The sequence below is a fragment of the Notolabrus celidotus genome, chromosome 15 (genome assembly GCF_009762535.1).
Source record: "Notolabrus celidotus isolate fNotCel1 chromosome 15, fNotCel1.pri, whole genome shotgun sequence".
Classification (NCBI taxonomy): Eukaryota; Metazoa; Chordata; class Actinopteri; order Labriformes; family Labridae; genus Notolabrus; species Notolabrus celidotus.
In genome coordinates this window covers 9,721,989-9,744,974 of record NC_048286.1, presented here as the reverse complement: position 1 = coordinate 9,744,974, position 22,986 = coordinate 9,721,989, and the positions used below count along the sequence as shown (strand labels likewise).

General features: G+C 39.9%; 1 protein-coding gene across 1 annotated transcript in view; it reads left to right on the top strand.

Moving 5' to 3' along the window:
* Nucleotides 1-2,873: 2,873 nt before the first annotated feature.
* LOC117826444 (collagen alpha-1(XI) chain-like) overlaps nucleotides 2,874-22,986 on the top strand; it is a 96,722-nt gene continuing 76,609 nt past the window's right edge. The window contains exons 1-4 of the mRNA XM_034702497.1: nucleotides 2,874-2,988; nucleotides 11,189-11,353; nucleotides 14,031-14,244; nucleotides 15,702-15,864. Of these exons, the coding sequence (XP_034558388.1) occupies nucleotides 2,874-2,988; nucleotides 11,189-11,353; nucleotides 14,031-14,244; nucleotides 15,702-15,864 (657 nt within the window). The remainder of the gene's footprint in view (nucleotides 2,989-11,188; nucleotides 11,354-14,030; nucleotides 14,245-15,701; nucleotides 15,865-22,986) is intronic.

Sequence of the window (22,986 nt, the reverse complement as noted above, 5' to 3'; positions counted from 1 at the left end):
AAACGCTTTCAGAAAATTAACAGTAGCAAGACTCACATATCCCTTCGAGCCACCAAATGGTATCATAACAATGGTGTATGCTGTTTTGTAATGACACAGTACAATTTTATTATTTATTAGAAATGTATTCAAATTATTTCACGGACCCCCATGCTATAGTTCGCGGACCCCCAGGGGTCCCAGGATCCCACTTTGAGTTCAACTGAGCTAGAGTACGGTAATTGAGCTCTCAGCCTGCAGAGAAAGTTGGGAGAAACAATAAAACATAAACAATATACCCCTGTTTTCTGTGAATGCATGATTATGAAGTGAAGGAGAAAAGATGTGAAAAAAGTTGCGCAGTGTCGCTGTCTTTTCCAGCACAGCGTGGACTCAACTTTCAATGAATGGGGATGTGTTTTGTTAATAGGGTCAGGTCGCACGCAGTCATGTTGGAATAATTTTCCAGGACTATATGTGATTTTCCAGGACATTAGACTTTTTCTCCCATTTTCCAGGTGTTTTCCAGTCCTGGAAAACTGGTCAACTGTTTTCCAGGTTTTCCAGGTTTTCCAGGACGGGTGGGAACCCTGTGTATTTCTCAAAGTGGTTAACAAAGAGGGTCTTATCATTTGTATCTTATTGTATTGCATCATATCACATGGTATTGCCTCGGATCACATTGTATTGTTTTCTATGTTTGTATTGTATCCTATTGTATCATGTGCAGCACTCCAGTCAAGACAAATTCCTCAGAGGTGTCAATAAAGTGAGTTGTATCAAAACGTATCGTATCATATTTTATCATATCGTATTGTGTCGTTTTGTATCGTATTGAATCGGGGTGTATTGTAGTGTATCATATCCTGTGCAGCTTATCAGTTCAAAACAGATTTCTCAAAGAGTGTGTCGTATCAAATCGTATCGTTAGGTATTGCAATCGTATTGCAGTGTATCCCATTGTAGCGCCTCGTATTGTTCTGTATCATATCGTACCATATCGTATCAAATTGCACTGTATCGCATTGTAATGTATCACATTGTACCGTGTTCTATCATATCATATCGGGGCGTATTGTATTGCATCATATCATGTGCAGTGTTTCAGTCCAAAACAGATTTCTCAAATGGGTCTATAAAGTGTGTCATCAAATTGTATCGTATCATATCATATTGTGTTGTGTCATAATGTGTTGGGCTGTATTGTATCGTACCATATCCTTTGCAGTATTTCAGTCCAAATATTTTATTGTCTGTTATCTTATGTTACGGTATTGTAAAATACTGTATCATAACATATTGACTTTTATCTTATTTTCTCTTATCATAGGATATCCTGTTATATCCAATTGTATTGTTTGCAACTCTTGAGTCCAAGACAAGTTTCTTCATCATAGTATGTGTTGTATGGTATAAAATATATCATATACTGTCAGTCAAAAAATGGTAAATGTTTTGGGGCACAGAATTTATCAGCTGACTACGGGCAGTACATCTCCTCTTGCTCAGTAAAGCTGTTCAGTGACCAACAGTAGAAAACTGTGGTTTTACAAAGTAGAAACCAGATGTGAATTAGCTTGAGTTTAAAAAATCTGTGTAAGTAAATGTTTAAAAGTTGCGTGGCTCCAATATATCAGACCACTAGCCCTGTGCTCCCTGGAGTCTATAACAACTAATCAAAGCCACACTTACAGCATCTGACCTTATTTTGGTAGCAAGTCCAAGCATGTGGCTGCTGATGTGTTTTTTATTCTTCTTTAGCCTTATTACACATAAAAAGTATTAATTCTTTTTCAGCCACATCTGCAGAGAGCCTTACTACATTTTTACCTCAACGTGCTAATTATCTGGAAAGCTTATGGCTCTAATTCATGCCGTCTGTTAAAACACATAAACAAGTTTAATTGTCTAAGATGTGGCTGGGGTTTGTGTGAGAATGGCTGCCATCACACTGATAAATCCTTCTTTCATCAGTACACATGCAAAACCAAATCAAGGGGAGGACTTTATAGCTACCACCTGTGCTTCCATTCTTTGTTCCAGTCATCTTTAACCATTAATTATTTTAAGACCTCGAGAGCTTGGCTGTCCAAAAAAAAAAAAAAATGTGAGGGCTCCTTGAGGAAACTCCTACAGTCTTGAAAACATTTCATCTTGGCCTTTAAGGCATTTATATTAGCTGTTGGCCCAAGGAGATGCTATTCAGACTCTTTTCACATTCTCAGGAAACGTCTAAAATAACAGCTCCACCCCTCAGCTTAATCAGCATTTAGTGTGCTGCATCTAGTTTAGTGTCTCTCCCGCTGTACCTCCAGCTTCATGCCCATTCTTACACCTATTTTTTTCTGACAAAGCCGAGGCTGCTTGAGTTATCAGTCACATTATATTCTTCTTGAAATTGTTTTTCATTTAAAAGAAACTTGCGCAGGACTGTCTCTCGGTCACTTGAGTTGTATCTGTCTTACTGCTGCTCTGAGTCCTGTAATTTGGTTCCACTAGTGATGCTCCACTTGATGCTGCTCAGACCTTTTTCAGAGCGCAGGGGGCGGGTCCTCAGACAGCTTTCGCGACTTGTGATTTGATGAACGGAGGATTTTCCAGTGTCAGTATCTTACTGTCGGTTCAGGTTCAGCGTTCCGGCGTTTGTCCAGCCTCCTGACGGTGCGCAACTCTCAGGGAACCGAGTGCCTAGCGCATTTTTATGAAAGCCCTTTACCATCAGTCTGTGAGCTGGGCTTAAGGGGGAGCGGATCTGAAGGGCCCAGTCTGGCTGTGAGAGGCATCTTTAGGCTGTCACACATGGCGTTGTAAAATAAGCACATTTTGTGGATTTGTGGAAGGGACCGAATTTTGCTAAAAGTCGCCCGTTTACTGTTCAGCTGCGGGCGCTCATCATGGAGATGCAAAGATGGAGCACCAGGTGGAAAACGAAAAGGTGGCTATGGGATTCAACACTAACCGCTGTGGTCACGTTAATTTTAATTCTACAAGCTGCCACTGTCAGAGCAGGTAAGAAGCTGCAGTTTGATATACTTTTCTGTAACTGTGCCAACTCCTGCTCCACAGCGTTTTAAAGGCTGGCTGCCAGCCCGTGAGTGGTGGTGGGCTTTTGGGGTAACCAGAAACTGGCCATCAACTTCAATTTAACAGACTGCCAGGTCACCAAAAGTCCATTTAAACGCTTGTTTGTTCAGCATCCACCTTTCCTAAACAGATAAGACTTTATGGATACTGTCTCCTGAATCAAGAGGATGTCTTTATCCTGCTTAATATAAAATCGAGTCCTCGTCATATTACACCTACATACAAATGTTAAATGGGTAAAGTCACCACGTTTGTCGGAACTTCGTTGATGTCTTCAAAGTTGTACTTAAAAGTACCACAAACTCTGCCTCCAATAGTTTGCTTAGTTGTTAAAACGTGGCTAATTTCCAGCTGGATTGGTGTGATTTACTGTTTATTCTTGGAAAGAACGGAGATAAAAATCTGTCCCAAATTCCTCGAGCGTTTAAGTAGGCAAAGTCTGCCATCCAGGTGTGGTCAGCGAGGAGAGGCTGACTGTTGATTTCTCCTGACACAAATACCCTTGCGGTGTGCGTAAAAAGTTTGCGTAATGATGGTGCTTATAGACGACGTCTGTAATTAAATTAAATTAAACTCAACTGTGTCGTTATAGAAACTAATGTTAAAACAAAAGAAAAAATAGTACCTTGTGTTTATATTCCACTTCACCGCTTGGCAGTACTATTGGAAACGCTTCAAGTTTTACGCATAACTTTTACGCACGACAGCTGGTAGCATAATTTGAAACCCACACTCAGTATGGTAAAATTTTTCCAAAATATAGGAGAAGTGAGCCAAATAGTCGAGTTAAAATTCCCCAAAGGTTTAAGTTGGCACAACATGTTGTTTATTTTGTAATTTGAATCAGCCCTCAGCTGCTTCACTGTTATCACAATCTGACAGTTGTCAACAGTGAAGATAAATCTTACACACAGAAGTTTTGATATGAATATTTTGAGACTTTCAAGATTTAAAAAAATACTGTGCACAACACTGGAATTCTGGGAGTGAAATTCATACTCTGGCCTGAAGGATCACCATCTTTCCACATTATCTGGGCTCCCACTCAGTCCAAGAAGGGGCGTTGATGGAAAAAGGAAAAAAAATCTGGAGTATTTTCTTTCCTTTAGAAAGACATATGTGGGTCACATTATCTTCTCCCTTTATATTTACTTTTTCTGTGACCTCCATACAGCACCACTGATTTAGCCAGGATAAAATTCTATCCCTCAAAAGTTTGGGTTCCTTTTTAAGATGTGAGTTTTTTGAATATTTTTGGTCTTGACAGAGATTAGTCATTTGGCATCCTTTCAACTAATGCTTGCTTTCTTGTCTCAAACCCATAAAACCAACAGTTATAAACCTTTTAAAAAAAACTTTTTTTATTCCTCTAAATTAATGTAAATAAAACGCTAAAATACCAAACTTGGTCATTAGTGTAACTTATTGCATCCTGTCCTGACATTTCCTGTCTGAAGCCCAACCCCTTTTTGATTAATCACCAGCCTTTGTCTTTACTGTAAATCTTCTGATACATAATGAAAATCACTCACAGCAGAGGGTAAACTTCACAAAACTCCCCCAAAAATCAAAAGACCATGAAAGCAAATACCACAGTGGCACATCTTGCCCATTCCCCATCTTTCCTCACTCTGACTGATACTTAAGCTAACCATAATTGCATGATGTGCTAGCAAACATTTACAGGCTTTCCAATGTACTATAATTGCTGCCTGTGCTGCCATCTCTCAGTAGATGGCAGTGACACAGAAAAGATGCTGCTGTACGACCACAGGGCCACAGAGACATGAAGTCAGAATGTCACGGCTTAAACGATAATCACCGAGTCCAAAGTTTGACATCAAAATATACGTCTGTGAGGAGTTATGAGATGAGAAGAGGTGGAAGTTTTCCTTATTCCAGCTGAGAGTGGTATTTAAATGAGTGAGGGTCCTTGCTAGTGAAAGTGCTTTAATGATTTTAACAGAGGTTTCTCCTGTCACTGCACGCTCTGCCGCCTCGGGGGAAATCACACTCCTGTGTCATGTTAGGAGCTTGTTCACATGGCAGATAGTAGCTCACAAGTCGTCGACAGCAGTCAGGAAGATGTGTCATTAAAAAATCAGAGACTGGCAAATTACCCCTCAGACAAGACTCTGACTAGACTGAAACTGCGCCTCTTTTATGTGGTTATTCATCCTTATCATTAAGAATATGGTTTATTTCTAGAAAGGTAGAATGATAGGATTCTTTTTTTTTTTTTCAAGCATGCTGGCTCAGACTCCTGTGAGGCTGCAAAAGCTTTTAAAAAGCCATGCCTATTCATTTGGGGGCTTTAATGGGTTTGGGATATTGCCTGTTTTTCAGGGCTTCTGTGAAACCGTGGCTGAGGAAGGAGAGAGGGGCTGAAGAGTCGAGTCGGGGGTGTGGGTGGGAGTAGGTGGTGAGGGAGGAGGGTTCCTGGCCAATTCAGCACATCTGGAATATATGAGGCCTAGAGGTATGCAGTAATGCAGAAAGGCATTCTGAAACTCACAAAGAGACCTTTAGTCCAAGCTTTCCATTTTTTCTTTTTCTTCTTTGTAAGAACCGGTAGCTCTTTACTTTGGGACGATATTCAGAAGAGCCACAGACTATTTTCTTTTTTATGAAGTATTTGGTGCGAGGTTTAGAACTTGGCGTTTGGTGCCTCATATTTGAGTCAAAAGTCAGTCTGGTAGTTTTCAGGACAAAAGAAAAATATGTCTGTTAAATTTTGTCTCTTTTATCTCTATGTTGATAAAAAAATTAAACCACTGGAGCGATTTATTTTATTCCCCAGTAGTGCAGCTTACGCAATAAGTAGCCTTTTAACAATTTAAACTCATGATCTGTGGCATCCAGTGATCTAGGGCAGACATCAGCGAAATAACTCCAGTCTGTCTCATCACAGATCTGCAGAACTTCAAATGAGCTAAAACTTGATCCCCTGAGCATGTGCTCAAAAGCAGGCAGGTTTGATTCAACGCTCAGGCTGTTATTTTTCTGGTCACAGGAGACGCAGCTACAGGGATGGGCCGTCTCAGTTTGGTCTTGTGTATGTTTTAGTTTTGGGGGGTTAAAGGGAGTGGTGCCAGGGCCATAATAGGTTCATCATGTGGACTCATAACTCCACCCATCAGACCCCCCTCTGGTTACTGACAGAGCACCGGAAGTGCACAATCAGCACTTCCTGGCTTCACGTGCTGCATGACTTAGAGAAACGGAATATGTAAATAGGATTTATTTTGATAATAAAACTCCTTTAGCTTTTTCTTATGATTGATTTGGAGATGTTTGAAAAACAGCGGTTCAAGTAAAAGTATAGGGTATACATGAACATGAAAAGAATACACATATGGTACCACGATTAGTGGAAAAAAGAGTCATAAAACTCTATTCCTTCACATAATATTCCTTTTAATAACGCTGTGGGTGTGTTGTTTTAGTCCATCTATGTTTCTTTACCAAACTTTCCTCTCGGTTCACACAATTTTATGGAGTTTTATACTGCAGCCGAGGATTTCCTGCAGAGTTAACTTAAAAGACAAGCGTCCGTCTGATCCTCTCACATCTTTTTCCCACAAAGTGCTTCTCGTCACTATCAAACACATGGATCAAGGACGGGTGATTTCAAATTAAGCTTGTTATCTCCCATTCCATGAAGACCGTATCTTCACAGCTGAGCATTCAGACACTGTTTATCATCACTGGCTCTTTGAAGAGGACACATCCTGCCTCTCGCTGAAAAGACAAATGAGCAGTGTGATGTCTGCAGATGCTGGTTCCAATTTTTTCTGCTGTGGTTTTTGTTACAGTAGCACTTAAAAAAATCAAGTTTCACCAGGTTTGGTTTGGAGTGGAAATTTCACAGCTAATGGTTCAACTTTCTTCAGTGGACTGCTACTTGCTTTTGAAGTTCTGCTCTTCTTGTGTTAAAAATGTTTCTGGCCAGTTTGTAGATCTACTTTGTCATGCGGCCAACACATACTGCAGTGTTGATGTGCGGTCCTGACTGCTTTGTTTGTTCTACAGTTTATTTACAGTGCAACAGAACTGGGATGTTATTACATGTGGTTAATGTCATTCAATTACAAGGCAGGATGGTTGAATCGTTCATTTTTTGAGTGAATGCCAGCTTAAAATGAGTGATTCAAGTTTAATTAAGACCCCCCTCACCCACATGGATAAGAAGCTATTTATCATGACTACTTATTTAGAGTGAGACAAGCTTTGGATGGAGAAATATTACATTGTTCCTCTCACAAATGCAAAGTTTATTTCATGAACTACGAAACCCAGGGATTTTGCTGCAACAGCATTTTTTTTTCCCTGGTATGACTGTTTAATTTATATTAGTACGGACAGCTCGCCTCCATCACCTCCTATAGTGAGAACCAAAGCCAAAATACTGCCTTGATGGCTGACGTATTGCGCAGGATGAGCCAAGACATGCATGAAAGCAATCTGACTGTTGGAGCTGCAGGACTGACGTCAAAACCCTTCTGCTGACCAAAACACATTTTTAACTTGTTGATAGAACACAAAAGATTCCTCAGCTGACACTCTTGGTTGTAAAAAGTAAATGATCGTGCCAGTATTGGTTACGTTGCTGCTGTTCTCCCTTAGCTAGCAAATCTAGTAAAAAAAAAAAACAGCATGTGGGCCCACATTCGTCAACAGAGCTGTCCCCAAATTGCTCCTGCTGCTGTTCAGCGGTGTGTGAATGTGTATGACTGGTATTAGCTAATACTGATGGTCCCTCACTATACAGCAGCCTTTGCTATCAGTGAGTGAATGGGTGTGAATGGGTGAATGTGACAAGTAGTGTAAAAGCGCTTTGAGTAGTCATAAAGACTAGAAAAGCACTATACACTGTAAGTACATGTCCATTCACCATTTACCATCAATCTTTTTGACATGAAATAACTAATATAAACTACACCTTTTTTTATGTGATCACTTCCCACAAAAACAGCATGATAACAACTAACTAGAACAACAGAAAGCATGTTTGAGAAAAATGTATTTGACTTTCATTTGAATTTTCTAAGTTGAGCCATGTCCCATCTGTTTAAATGGGGGAGGTGGGCTTTAAGACCTATACTACAGCAAGTCACCAGGGGAGCTCTAAGAGTGTTGACTTCACTCGGGATAGCTGTTGTACTGTCCATGGCTTTATACAGTCTATGGGTATGACCAGTGGCTTTAAGTTGCCATAGTGCGCAAATGTTGGCATATTAATTTGATACCACTGTGGAGCTGATGGTTGCTGATTCAGTGAAAGTTCAGTTACCTTACTATTTCCGCATTTTGATTTGTGCTGTCAAAAGTAAATTTTGCCAGCATTGGCTGGTGGAAATCAAAAGTTACAAACACTTTTGGCTATAAGTACACAAAAGCTACTCACAAACAGTAGAGCTAAACAGTAATAAAAATGGCCGTGTTGATATTCAAGCTGATCTTAGCTTATTGATCAGATGGCATTTATTTAGAACAACAGGAACAAAATGCAATACCAAACTGGTTTAGAAGTCAGAGATTGAGGTACATTAATGTAACATGAGACAGATCTTTATTAGTCCTTACAGAAATTCAGGTGCCAGGTGCTGCAACTTGGCAGTACAAAATAAGAGTTGAATAAAAGAGCGTCAAATATACGCTATATACAAAAAGCATTAAAGCAGTAAAAGCATTCAGTGGTCAACATAGCACATCCCAAATGTAGTATTGGCAGTGATATTTTTTTACATCTATTTTTTCAATATTGACCCAGACCGTTGGTTTTATAGTGATAGTGATGTGAAAGGAGTATTGCACATGGTAATGAATATGTTGCAGTCCTCCACCCCTCCCAAACAAAAAGACACTGTTTGTCATGCCACAAGAGCATGTTTTTCATTTCAACCGATATTGTGTTAAAACACCACAAGTACCACAATAGTCAGCCTCTAATAAATATATTATATGGTGCCTTCAAATGGAGTTGTGTTTACCGCGGTCACAAGGAGAGACCATATGAACTCCCCCTTCTCATGGTATTAACAACATTGTTAGTAGTATTTTTTGGACAGCTTCAAGCTCTCGTGTTGTGACATGTCTGATGGTGTTTTTCGGAAATGGTGTAGCCCATGGAATCCAGATTATTAATATGGAGTCATTTTTCTTCGTAGTTTTAAACATATTGTATGAAAATGTTGGCTCTACTGCAACATGAAAGCTGTATTACAACCTTCCTTTGGTTATGCAGGTGTAACGTTAATGTTCTATATCCATTGGTCTCCTCTTTCCCTAACGTTAGCTTACATTTACTATGTTATCCGTTAGCCTGTGGCTAACGTGAACAGATTTGACATATGTTGCAGTTGTCTTGCAATGGAGTTCCCATTTGGTTACCACTTGAATACCAAGTCTTTCCTTTACACGACATAAGAACAGAATTTACGAGTTCCATCTGAAGACAGCATGAGCAATGTGGCATTTCTGTTTGTACGGATATATTTTATCGTACACAGATTTAAATAGCTCACTGTAAGAGCTACGCAGTCACAGAATAAAACCATCTTGTTGAAACTGCATAATTGTCATGATCAATTTCGTATCTACGTCTACTTTTGCATCTACACAGCACCTGATATACCTTAAATTTACAGCCTCCTCTTACGTAACAATGTTAAACACGCTGCCTTGAGCAGACATACTGTACATTAAATCATGACCTACCCATTCCTGTACGTCAACACTCGTTTATCGCTCGCATTAAAACAGACCTTATTAGGCTTCTTAAATTCCTCGTAATCCCACTGTAACTGATGGTGTGCCTCAGGGAACAGGACTATAGTGGTTTAAGAGAAAACAGTCACAGAAAGGGAAAAAGAAAGACACAAAGATTAAAGAGAAAAAGTCTAAGTAAAGAAGTTAAAGTTGGACAATTGCAGGAGAGAAAGGAAACAAGACACAGTGTTTATGGCTGCACAACTTTGAGTTCCAGGTCCATTGATAGAAACAGAGTTTAGTGGTGTTAAGGGTCTTGTTAAATTACCCCCCTCTGCGCTCTCCTTATTCCACAGGGCCAATGATCAGCAGCAATGAGTTTTATCATCCCATGCACACTGTGGCTTTTGGCTGTGTGGGTAACAGTGCAGGAGGGGAGGGGGCCAATTATGTCTGCTGAATGGTTGCTAACATTTTTACTGCTCCTCTGCCAAGCTAGCTCATAAACGAACAACTGCTCCAACTGACAGATTTGGCCAACAGTCCCTGCTCGGGCGAGAGGGGGGTAATGGGTGTAAATGTTGACTTATCATCAAAATGCCAGATCCTATTGGATTAACTGTAAGCTACTGAAATATGCTTACAGTGCAGAGAAAAAAGACATAGTGCTGAGTTTTCAGCCATCTGAGAGTTCACATCGACCTTTAAGATTTATTGTGAAACAGCGTCACATCTAATATCAGATTTTTTTTGTTAAGGATGGTCCTGTCCTGAAGATGAATGCAACATCATAGGAAACTTCCAGCATCCACATCTGTGGCTACATTTTCACGAATACCTTTTGCCTTAACCATTTGTTACTTTGACCACACATGATGTGTTTTTATGTGTCCAGATCACTTACTCTCCCACAAACACTCAAGAAACATGTGTCTATAGGGAGTGGGGTTTACTTGGGCATGTCCCCATTGGATCTTAAGTCGAACCCTTAACCCCTCAGCCAGCCATACCTGACCCGGATGACTGGATCATAATATTATTATCTTTAACAAAATATTTGGTATCTCATCAGATAATATAATATTTTATCCTATCAAATTGTGTCGTTTCGGGTCGTATCAAGTCGATTTGTGTTATATCGTATTGTATAGTATTTTATCGTGTAGTATGGTATTCTATTGTACTGTATCGTATTGTATTTTATCATATTATATTGTATCATATTGTACCTTATCATGTCCTATCGTACTGTATCATGAAAATCCCTACAAATATCAACAGACCTAAAGACTGAACATTTGACTCAGCACCTGGGGGGAAAAAATGCCCCAAATATCTGGTTGTAATGTAAACGTTAAATATCTGCTTACGTATCATTGTTTGATTTAATCAATCCTTTGTTTTGTCTATTCAGCTGAACCAGTGGATGTACTGAAGGTGCTAGACTTCAAGAGCTCTCCTGAAGGAGTACGAAAAGTACCAGGCTTCTGCACAGTCCGAAGAGGATCCAAACCCGATGTCGCTTACAGAGTGGGAAAACAGGCTCAGATCAGCGCTCCAACCAAACAGCTCTTCCCAGGTGACATCACTTCTTCTTTTTATCTTATTCTTCCTTTTCTTCACATTCTAGAAGTGAAATTTTAACACGCTTTTATCTGACATCTGAATTGCTGCTCTTCAGTACAGCAGAGCTTCAAGCTAAATGTTAATACTGGCATGCAAACACACAACATTAATTATGATGTGATGTAAGTGTATGGCCTTGGTTTAGTATTGTAGCATGCTGCAGATGATTTTAAAAGGAATTTCATTAGTTCTGCAGGTAACTATAAAACGTGTTTGATATACTGATGTTGTGGCAGATGCTGATAGATAACTTTAAACTCCAACACTAATTGCTGAGATTTTTCAGTCTATACCAAAGGGGTGGACAATGACTGACAGATCAACATTGACATCCTTGAAGCATTACCACCAGAACAGCTTAACAATGTCATGCCTACTCAAACAAATAATTGTTTGTATAAACGGAAACTGTTTGTTTGCTGTCTTGAAGTACTTAAAGGCATAATGGAAACATTTTCAAGGTATTTCAAGACCACAAGGCAATAGCAAAAACATATTTGAAAAGTAACTGCAATGAACCCTTCACTGCAAACACCTGTCTCCTTAAATTCACTGCAGACGTTCCAAGAAATGACTTTCCACAAGATGTACATGTGCAGGGATGTTTGAGTAGTCCCAAAACGCCCGCGAGGAATGACAGTCACTCAGCACATGGTGTATGAAATATCACATAAACATGCGACTCAAGTTAAAAGAGCATCACCAGATACTCCTTATTTGACATTTAGGGAAAATCCAAATATCTGTGCTGACAGTCGGTTAGGGGAATATTTTTTTGATGTTTTGTGGACTGATTTGAAAGTATCTGTTCAGAAAGTTTGATTACTGGCAGACTGGAGTTCGCTGTGTTTGGCTGATAAAGTGAAATCTATCACAGTTTCAGACTGAAGGTGCGTTCACTGACTCAGTGTGTGCTGCTCAGCTGTTTGTGAGTAATACAGCCATATTTGTTTTATTAGGGAGGAGCCCACTCAGGAACACAAAAGCCTTTTTACTGTGAAAGCATCTGGTTTTCTTCTTTTTACACTTACTGCGGCTGATCAGCCAATCTGGAGATTAAATAATTCAATATTGAGGATATGATTTAGGTCATTTTTGATGAGTGCAGAAAAACGGACAGAGAACAGGTTTAACATCATTTTGTTGGTTTCCATTCTTGGCTGCTGGACATAAAAATGCTATGTCTAAGCACAACATGGATGCAGTTTTAAATATATCAAACAGTTTTATCCACTTGAGACCTATAAAATCTCCATTATTGGGTTAGAGTGACTGTAGATAGAGCCACCACTTCTCTACTCTCAACACTTGCTTGGCAAACATTGTTGAGACGCTCATTAGGAGTGTTGTTTAATAACTGTCCCTGCCAGTGCATTTTGTGTCAGGTTTTTTAACCTTGGCATGATTCTAACAAATAAAGAAATAATTCACTATAAAGTCAGAAACTACACCTAAAGCTCTGTGATTTTTGGCATCAACTGCCAGCACACCTTACCCTTTCAGTAACGGAAATTTAAAGAGTATAATTAAACTTGAGAGGTGAGGCGTTTGAGGTGTCAAAATGTCCTTAGTCAGAATAATTGGACTTTTATTTCATTAGGATTACTTGTTTTGCCATTGAACCAAGCTATTATGGTTTGAAAACTATGACATTTGTTTGAGTATTTACAGCCTTGTAAAATTAAAGTCACTAGATCAACACCCTGGAGTCCTTTCACAGGATGCCAAGGTCTCCTTCAGCTTCCTTTATAAAAACGGCTACAGGTCCAGTTGTCTAGACACAGAGGTTTAATGTGAGGAGAGGAAACTTTAAGAGCTTATAAACATTATTCAGTTTACTCTACACAGTGTGATTGCTCTGAAATCAGAAGCAGATAGATGTGAAAAGAGATTAGATAAAATGGAAAGTTTGGAAACTGTGATTTAAATATAATACATGATTCTACTCTCATCACGTCATAGTCTCATAGTTTGTATAAAGGAGAAGCAATGTTAAAGAAATAGTTAGTAAGCAAAGATAAAAAAAGGTTGATCATGCTCATCTCTATGCTAAACATGAAGCTAGCAAAATGTAAAGCCAAAATGTAGCTTAGTTGTTACATTTTGCTGGCAAGCTAGTTCATGACAGACACTGGGAGGAAGACTGGTCCGTCCCATGAGTAATAAAACAGTCTACCAACCTCTTAAATTCAAAAATAAAAATGTTGTATCATATTTTGGTCCAAATTAAACAATAAAATGACAATGGTGGGTTTACTTGTGGTTGTGTACTAGTATAAGCTAACAGCTAGACAGTAGCAGCATCACATTTACTGTAAGAGAGTGGTTGGAAACTTTTCATCAAAATTTTAGCAAGAATTTGTGGTTTTTCCCGAAATTTAAAATCTTTCCTTGAGCTAGAAAGTAATAACATTTCTCTGCAATATACTCAGAAATGAGGAAAACATTGGAGACACGATATCCTGAGAAGAGTTTTTTAATGAACATTGTTGTGGTTGTACTGGGAAGACCCCATGCGTCTAATTCTGTGAATCTGAAGCAGAGCTCAGACAACAAAATGCGCATTAAACCAGATTTTGTGTCTATCAGTTGGTCTTTGCTAATGTGCCTGCTGCTTGTTTCACCTTCAGGGGGAGTTTTCCCAGAAGATTTCTCCATCCTGTTTACCATCAAGCCCAAGGCTGGCCTCCAGTCCTTCCTGCTGTCTGTGTACAACCAGCAAGGCATCCAGCAGCTTGGCGTAGAGGTGGGCCGTGCCCCAGTCTTCCTGTACGAGGACCAGCATGGCAAGCCTGCCCCTGAGGAGTACCCCCTGTTCCGCTCCATCAACCTTGCTGATGGCAAGTAAGTGACTGCCTGCCTCTCAGGAGGACTCGGACATGCTGGAGGTTGGATGTGGGTGGTAGATTTTGGGTCCCCTGGAATATTGCTTTACTGTATCCCATTTTCAGAACAGATTTTAAAATCTCAAGTTTGTTGTGAGGCTTTTGTGATTGGCGTGAAAGCAAAGCAACACATTCTGGTGTATATATTGTTACAGATATCATCTTCAACACATTATTTAGATTTATAGCTTATCTTTTATGTTAAATAAAAAACAGTGTTCATAGATATTTTCTCAAGCTCTCAGAGAATACTTAACTCTTCTTGCATAGTAAACTGACAAACAGCCCGGAAGATTTATTATAATCTTGTGTTTGTTCAGTCATTAATACCATATGGGACAAGTCAGACAGCAACGGGAAATAAATTGCAGACAGATTTGGTGACAGCCTTTTGTTGTACTGATTATTTACAGCGCTGATATACTGATATGCCGTAAAAAGCAGGATCTACATGAATCGCATAGCTGTCCAATGACGCTGATGCAAATCATTGTTATATGTTGCACAAATGCTTACAGAGAGGCCTTGAAATGATTCCATACAGTTTAGTTGCCTGTAGATAATCAGATCAAGGACAAAGTTGGCAACAGTACACAGTGCATGAATTTAATTTACTTACAAAATTTGCAACATGACCTATATAGTATGTTGTATACATTTGGAGAATTGCATAATAAACTCAGCTTGCTCCGGCTTTTTCTGGTTTCTTGAATGCCCCGTATCGGCAAATCTAAACTGCAATGTAAATTAACATTGCATGTAATCTTTAGGCCTAGAGGTTTAAAGGAAATGTCTAAAATGTTGGTAAAATACACTTTAATGTTTTTATTATCTAGATGAAAATCTTCATACAACTTCCATGTTTTTGTCCTAACCATAGCCAGAGGTTGATTGGCTAAGCATAAAGAGGGAATTAGCCAGGCTGGCTCTGCCCACAATAAAATAAAAAAGGAATTTATTTACTGGAACTACTTCAATGACACACAGCATTTCCAAGATAAATCGGATTAGATTTATTCAAGATTTAAATCTTTGCCATCGTGCAACACAACAAAACAGCGATGCATCACCCTGCAGCATTAGTGCAAAAAAGGAAAAGAAGACTGATGATACAAAAAAGCATGCAGTCGAAGAGTAACTGTCAAAAATGTTACTGCTTTTTCAGTTTTTGTACACACTTTATCGGTGGCCTGGTTGGTGTTTTTCAGGGCTAATTTCAGAGCTATCCCAGTTTAAAGCTAAACCAAGATCAACTAACAAACAATTGGTAGGAAGGCAAATACACATATTTCCAAGAATTGTGACCGTCCCCTCTGGGCATCACATTTGTTTTTGTTTTTGAAAGTGTTGGAAGTAACAGAGCACTTTTGTAGTGAAGTTAATCTGACCTCCTGCTTTGCTTCTTTTTTTTTACAGATGGCATCGTGTCGCTATCAGCGTGGAGAAGAAGACTGTCACCATCATTGTGGACTGTAAGAAGAAGCTAACCAGACCGCTTGGCCGAAGCGATCATGCTGTCATTAACACAGAGGGCATTACTGTCTTTGGCACAAGAATCCTGGATGAGGAAGTCTTTGAGGTAAGGCGGCCATGTTGAATTCCTTTTCTCTTGGATCAAACTAGCTGTGTCAGGGTGAACTTGATTTAAGGAATGATGTGCAATCTTGGAGGGTTCAGGTCTTTTTTTGCTCTGCTTTTAGATAAAAAGATAGATTTTGCTGTCATTTTTGTGCTTTAAATATCAAGCCTTAATTTGCATAATAGCAGAAGCAAAACAAAACAGCGAGCATGGCCTCCCTGCTCTTTGTTATTTTATGTTCCTTTTTGTAAACACTTCATAATGTATGACATCTAGTGTCATTCTAATTGAGCTTTAAATGTGTATGTAGACTCTTGAATTTATTAGAGTCAAGCTAGCGTGTTTAGGCTGAGCTAATTCATTACAACCTGCCTCCAGGAGACAGAGGCAGATCTCTTTCACAGATTTAAGAGCGGTAACTTTCCCCTTATCTAAATTACTTGAAGAAAACAATTAAGCTTGGTATAATATGTTTTCCAGAAAGTATTTAAACATCACTAAATGCCTCTCTTGCATCAGTGCAGAGGATATTATCACAATTAGTGCTAATGGCTGGATTATCTTTATTATCTGTATTATTGTTCTTACTCAGAGATACAATGACATTTATGTCTGAGAGTAAAATGTGGTAAGAGTTAACCTCAAGATGCATCCATCATCCACAAAGGAGTATTTCTTACAAACACAGAGCAGACATTCACCACTACATTGAAGTAATTGAGGGTCTTTGGAAAGCTTACCTTGATGCCAGCGATTTCTTCTCTGTGGCTTAGTAATTGAAAACACATTGTGAATCCTACTCTCAATGAATCTCATTTACCATTGTGAAAAGGGACAATTTTAGTGTCTAATACTTTAAGTCCAAACGCTTTAAGGCCAGACTTTTTATTTGTATTTCATTAACTTGTTCATACAGTAAACGGTGAAATTTATTGGCCAGAACAACAATATTGGCTTTGTATACTTGGCATGAGCCAGCAGCAATGTCTGTGGAAAGACTACTTGCACAGTGAGTTGTTCAGAATGTTTTTCTCCCTCTGCACTGGTTGGATTTGTTTAAATAGTTGACTTAATAAAAGAAAGACTGAGATCTAATGGGCTGCAGTTGTTCATTTTGGACGTGTCATGTTAGATGCGTAGCTTTTATATCATTCTACGTTGTGATTCCATCATTAACTGTGATTATCAGAGCTGTGAATCAAAAATCACATCTGTGTATGGTTACTGAGGTGATGATTGTGAGACAGAGGTATGCTAACAGGTTTAGCACAGGTAGCAGCCAGCTGGGTGGAAAATGTGAGCTGAATGCTAGCTGTGAAGACAATAGGCTCTCTTTGATGTCTGCGTGTGGAATGCTTGCTAAGCAGAACAGCCTGCAAAATGTTGGCCTGCAGGTCAGAGATGACTTTCCAGAGCGGAGACACTCAGAAATTGGTTCCCAGTCTTCTATAATGATTGTTTTTCGGAAAGCTGATCACATTGTTAGATATAAAGGTTAATTGATGGGTAAGTTTAGGTCATGGAAAGAAGACTCAGTACAATTCAAAAAAGTTCAGCAGTGATTCACTCATTTCAGCTGGCTTATAAAGTTTGCATAGTTTTACAACACTTACAGCAGTAGAAGTAAGAGTAAAGTAAAAGTAAGAGTGAAGCCTCAGTGATTTAAGTTGGGATAGGGTAATAAGGTGTTGATTGGGATAGAAGTGCCCTTGCATTTGCACAGAACCTCCTCTGTTTTTAATGCTGGTTTAAGACCAGCCATTTGGCTTTTGCAAGTTCTCTTTGTTTGAGTGCATATTACGGTAAACGGTGTTGAATTGCAGGGTAATTTGTTTTGTTCTCCTCTTAAAAAACCTGAAGAAGAAGAAAAAATTGGCTTTTGTTCCAAGGGCCGGAGCCTTTTGCACGTTGCAAGGTGGTTTTAATCAGTGCATCACACAATAGCATTGCTGTGGTGGCCTTGCTAAAAATGCTGCCATATCTGTAGCTGTAATTATTTCCACTTCGAGGTTGATAACCCCAGATTTGATGATTGCAAACTGGCTATTTACAGACACACTGTGCTGCTAATGGCAAAAAATCTTACTGGCCACAGGCGTCTTGGCTAATTACTGTATAATCTTTTAGTTAAAAAAAACGTGATTGAGAAGTAGATGTAAGCCATGTGTTTGGTTTGAATTGGTTGCTTATGGGATTAAACTTTGGCAAACAGGATTCTCCAGCTGTTGTAGTTAAACTACAATCAGTATATGTTGGAGGCTATGGAAACTTTGGGAACAATGCAGGCAGCATTTTCTGCTGTAGATAAACATGATTTGAAAATTTGAACCATGGGGCGATTGAGTCCAGTTCCTCTGAGGTCTTGCATGCATAGCAATGCGTTTATGTTGAAATCTCAGAGATGCACTTAGGGATGGCATGACGCTAAGTATTAACATGATTTCCAAGACCTTCGTCAAGCTTTATAGTAAAGCTGTATACAAAACATAAGCTTAAGTGATCTGTAGAATTATGGATGAGGAGCTGATATATGATACCTAAGACTTATCACGTTGAGATATCTTGGCTGTTTGGTATCCTCACTCTTAGCTTTCCAACCTTAGAGCCAATATGCAGTTTGATTGCAGATGTTGGGTGTGAAATTTCTATTCAGAAGTCCTTTGAGTGGTGGGCACATGGCTACCTTTCTGCAGTAGATTGCATAAGCAGGTGTCAAAGCTGGAAGCAGAGGGTAGAGTGAAGGCTAAAGGAAAATATGATCAGTGTGTTCTTATTCTTGGCTCAGATTGCACAGCTGTTTAAAAGATATGCTCACTGACCGGCCCTCCAAAAGCCTTTTTTTCCTCCCTCTAAATAAAAGCCCACAGAATATTTGAATCATCTCTCATCTTTATGCAAATCCTCTCTTCAGACTTTAAAGGACAGGCTGGGATTTCTTGCTTTTGCAGTATGGCTGACGGTGTGTTGTTATATACATGGATGCGTTCATAAAAAATGTGTGTGAGGAAAGGGAGAGAGACAGGCGAGGATGGTTTGTTTATGTGTCTGTCATTACTGCATAACATATTGTTCCAAAATGCCATCCCTCAAGCAGGACAGACTCTGGCAGAGGACTCTACAAGACTCTGATGTGCTCTAAGCCTTAAAGTGATTCATTGTTTATGGTTGTGCTGGCTAGAAGAGAAACAGTGGGACTGTTTCTCATCTGCCTCAGTCACTTTTTACTCTCCAGGACCCATCACAGAAAGTTTTGGTCAGCGTTGTGTAATAGGAGTATCGTCATTAACTCACAAGTGTTTAGGGACTGGAACGGAGAAGTGTCAGTCACATTTCAACTTGTACTTAAACGGACAATCCAAAGACAGTAAAGCATATTTTCACTCTGACTTTTCATCAGTACATGATATAATGTTGTCTACTTTTTTCAAATTTGATCCGTTTGTAACCTCTTTGTCCCTCGTGAAGTGACCTTCACTAACTGATCCCAGTACAGCCAGGAATTAACTAACCCAATGTGCTTTTAAAAATGTTTTAGCTAGAAAAAGGCATAGAGAGAGGATAAGATAGGGAGATAAAGAAAGAAAAAGAAATGGAGAAATGGTGGGGTGGACAAGCAGATGGTTCAAACAATCCTGTGAGCTACTGGCAGGCAAAATGTTTTAATATCCGAAAGGGTGCAAGTCATTTGAATGCCCCCAGTGCTTGAAAGAAACTTTATCCTCAGGCTGACCACAGAGGCTGTGTTTGATAAAACGCTGGGAGAAATCTGGAGAGTGTTACACATTTTTCCTTTTCTCCGCGTCTTGGTTAATTGTTGTCCTTGTACAGTTTTGAAATTCCATCTCTCTATTTGTTCTTTCAAGATGTGGTCCCCTCCCAGAGTTTGGAAACGCCGACTTTTTATTTCATGTTGAATGTGTGGAGATGTGTGTGGGGTTAGGCACATGAGATAAAATAAAGAAAATACAGAAGTAAGTTATGGCTACAGAAGATACTGCAAGTTTGCACATCATGCATTTTTATGAAGCAGAAACATCTGCATGAGACTGGACTAGACTGTTGGATGTGAGCAGCTGTGGTCTGCACGGCCTGCGAGCCGGACACATCTGGCAGATGATGCACCTGGAGGTTCATGGAGGCAGGCAGGTCACAGTGACAACATGAAATGTTTAATGAAAGTTGTCCTCGTGGAAGGGTGTTACACAAAGCTCTGTGAATCATCCCGAGTCTGTGCTTTCTTTCGGTGACAGCGTGCTGTAAATAAACACATGTGCTGTCATTCTAAATGAGCAGAAAGTTGCAGTAGTTGGGGCTGTGCTGCTGGGGGCTGTCTCTTTAATAGCAGAGACTCAGTAAAATAAATGATTACACAAACATGTAATCTGTCAACATGGCCCCTTTTTTCTCCTGCCTCTGCATATATGCATTTGTGTTTTACTGGGTCAGACAGCAGATGCTTTGGGCATATTTCCAAATGTGTCTTCCAGGTGCATCAATACCCTGCAGCTGTTCCTACAGGCAAAGTGACCTGCTACACCTGGCTGCAGACAATAACATTTCAAACACCTACTTACATGCTGTTCATGGTGGTGCAAGTGAAAACGACACATCATGTCAGCAAAGAGGAGGTTTAGCTTTGCAACCATAAGTTTGACAGTCTTTCCAGTTCATGTTGGAGTCTATAAAATGTCACAAAATAGTCATAAAGGCGTCGAATACTGTCCCAGCAAAGTAACAGACATCAATTTTTCTTATTTGGCCCCATCCTGATTCATGTTGCAATTTTACCGTATTACATACAAAACATACAATGCATGTCTTCATTTCCAACAGACTCCCTGACTCTCTTTTTTAATGCCCTCAGAAAAAAATAATTGGTACTATTTTCAGGTGGAATAGAGTCAAGTATATCTGCAAAACTTTTACTGAGCGAAAATGTGCAGCCCATACTGGAGTCTACCAGCCAAGTGTTTCTGCTCAGCCATGGGTAGAGACACTTATTTTAGAGGTTTAAAGGTTTGTCTCCAGGGCTTGATTCAGGGCAAGATGTCCCTCCCCAAAAAGGCAAAATTGGAGTTGGTATCCCTCCAGAAATGTACACTTTTATGTCGATACAGTATGGTCTTAATTACATGGAGTCATACAAAATCTGCTGCACTGTTTGTGGCTCCAATTTAGTTCAGCAAAAGCAGGAAGTGAAACCCCCATCTCCACCCCCTTGCATCACCTGTCATGTCTGATCTGATGCCAGCAGGAGCTATCTGCATCTCATCAAAGTTGTGTCTTTATCATCGAGGTCAGTTCTATGCTTGATGCTCATGATGAGGTGTTGTGAGCTCATAATCAGATGTCAATTACTCACTTGATCACAATCCCCAACCCAAACACACACACACATATCTGAGACGCACACTCACTCACACTCACACATCTTCCCCCCGAAGTGGAATTTGAAAGCTCATATTTGACATTCTGTTAAGAGAACAAAGCCAAGGACAGATTTCATGGTCTGCTGAGGGCTTGTAACACCGCCCACTTAAGATGATCATCCATCATCCATCTGCCAGTTATTCTCCTTAAGTGACTCCTGTTTTTTAAGTGGGTGTGGGCTCTGCATTCGGTCGGGATACTCCTTGAAACAGACGTCAGGGTCACCTCGCCCAGGGACTATCCAGACTGTGGTGTCTGTCTGTCTGCTGTGTTTGCATTTCTCAGCTTCGAATCAGATGTGAGAAGGGTATGCTTGAAGAAAAACTGGTGGTGTGTTTATTCCAGATACAAAAGAAAAACAGACAAACTCTGAAAATGATTTTCTTGTGGGTGAAATTAAGATGGACAGATGGATTCAATGATTCAAGTCTTTTTCTGAAACCAGTCAGTTTCATCCTCCGCGGGTTGTTCTTGCATGCACTTTTATCCTTTGAGTTAATACAGTTTCAGATGGAGGTGAACATGAGTCCAAGTGCTTTGTATCCACATCATACACAAACCCATTAACAAACCCATTGTAGTGCAACCTAGACATATGATTTATCCCTCCATGTCCATGCCAGCTCTGAGCTGAAGCCAGGGCAGTGCCGTAGATCATCCCAGGAATTCTGAGGATGAACCTCGGCAGATGCCAGAGAGATGTGCAAGTCAGTCCAGACAATAACATCAACAAATGCACCAAGATGCAGACGAGGGAGACACAAACGGTAAAAGAAGAGAGGAGGGAGCAGCGAGGTAGATGCCAAGTGGGGGAGTATGGGAGTGATTGAATCAGTGACTGGCTTTATAAATGGGCTAAGTGTGTGTGGTCTCCAGACAAAACCCCTCTATGACGTTCTTGGACTCTCCTGCAGGTCTTTGCTGCACAATTGTTTTCTTGTTGTGGTAAATACAGTCTTGCTTAATATACCTTATTTTCTCAAGACATAAGCAAATCAAGAAAGCCAAAAGATGGGACCAAATGGACGCAAGAGGGGATAGTTACTGCCCAAGTGCACAGGAAGACGTAAACAGGAGGAAGCAGACAGATTTTGTGCCATATGTAAGCTGTCTGTGTTTTTAACTGGCTTCACTGTGGATCAGTTTGTGCTGATTTACCAAAAAGACATACTGTATGAAGTAGCTTTGGCTGCTGTGAGCTACAACTTGTGTAGTGGAGGATTAAGGACTCTGTAACTTTAGCTGGTTGGGAGAATGTGACTACTTGGGGGAATCGGCAAAAGTGCAGGGGTACTGCAAGTGCTAATAAATACAGCCTGCTAACTGACAGGTCGTTCGGCTTATATTTCATGGCTCATGACATTAGTGTTAGTAAAGGTAGTGTCTTATAGGCATGTATCAACAGTACAAAATAACAGTGATGCATAGAGTTACATTCAGAATGCGCATTAGCATGTAATTATCTGATTTTATGCTACTACAGCCTGCTAGTCTGTTACAACTGAACATTCTACCATGGCAATACACAGATGGCTTCTAGATGACTACTCACAATGTAACAACACATGTCCTATCAGCCACTTCCAGTCTTCCACCATGACTACAAGACATGGCAGCCATATGTGCTGATTGGCCGGTACTGGCCACCACAGACACAGAACTACAATAACACACACATACTTAATTAAGATA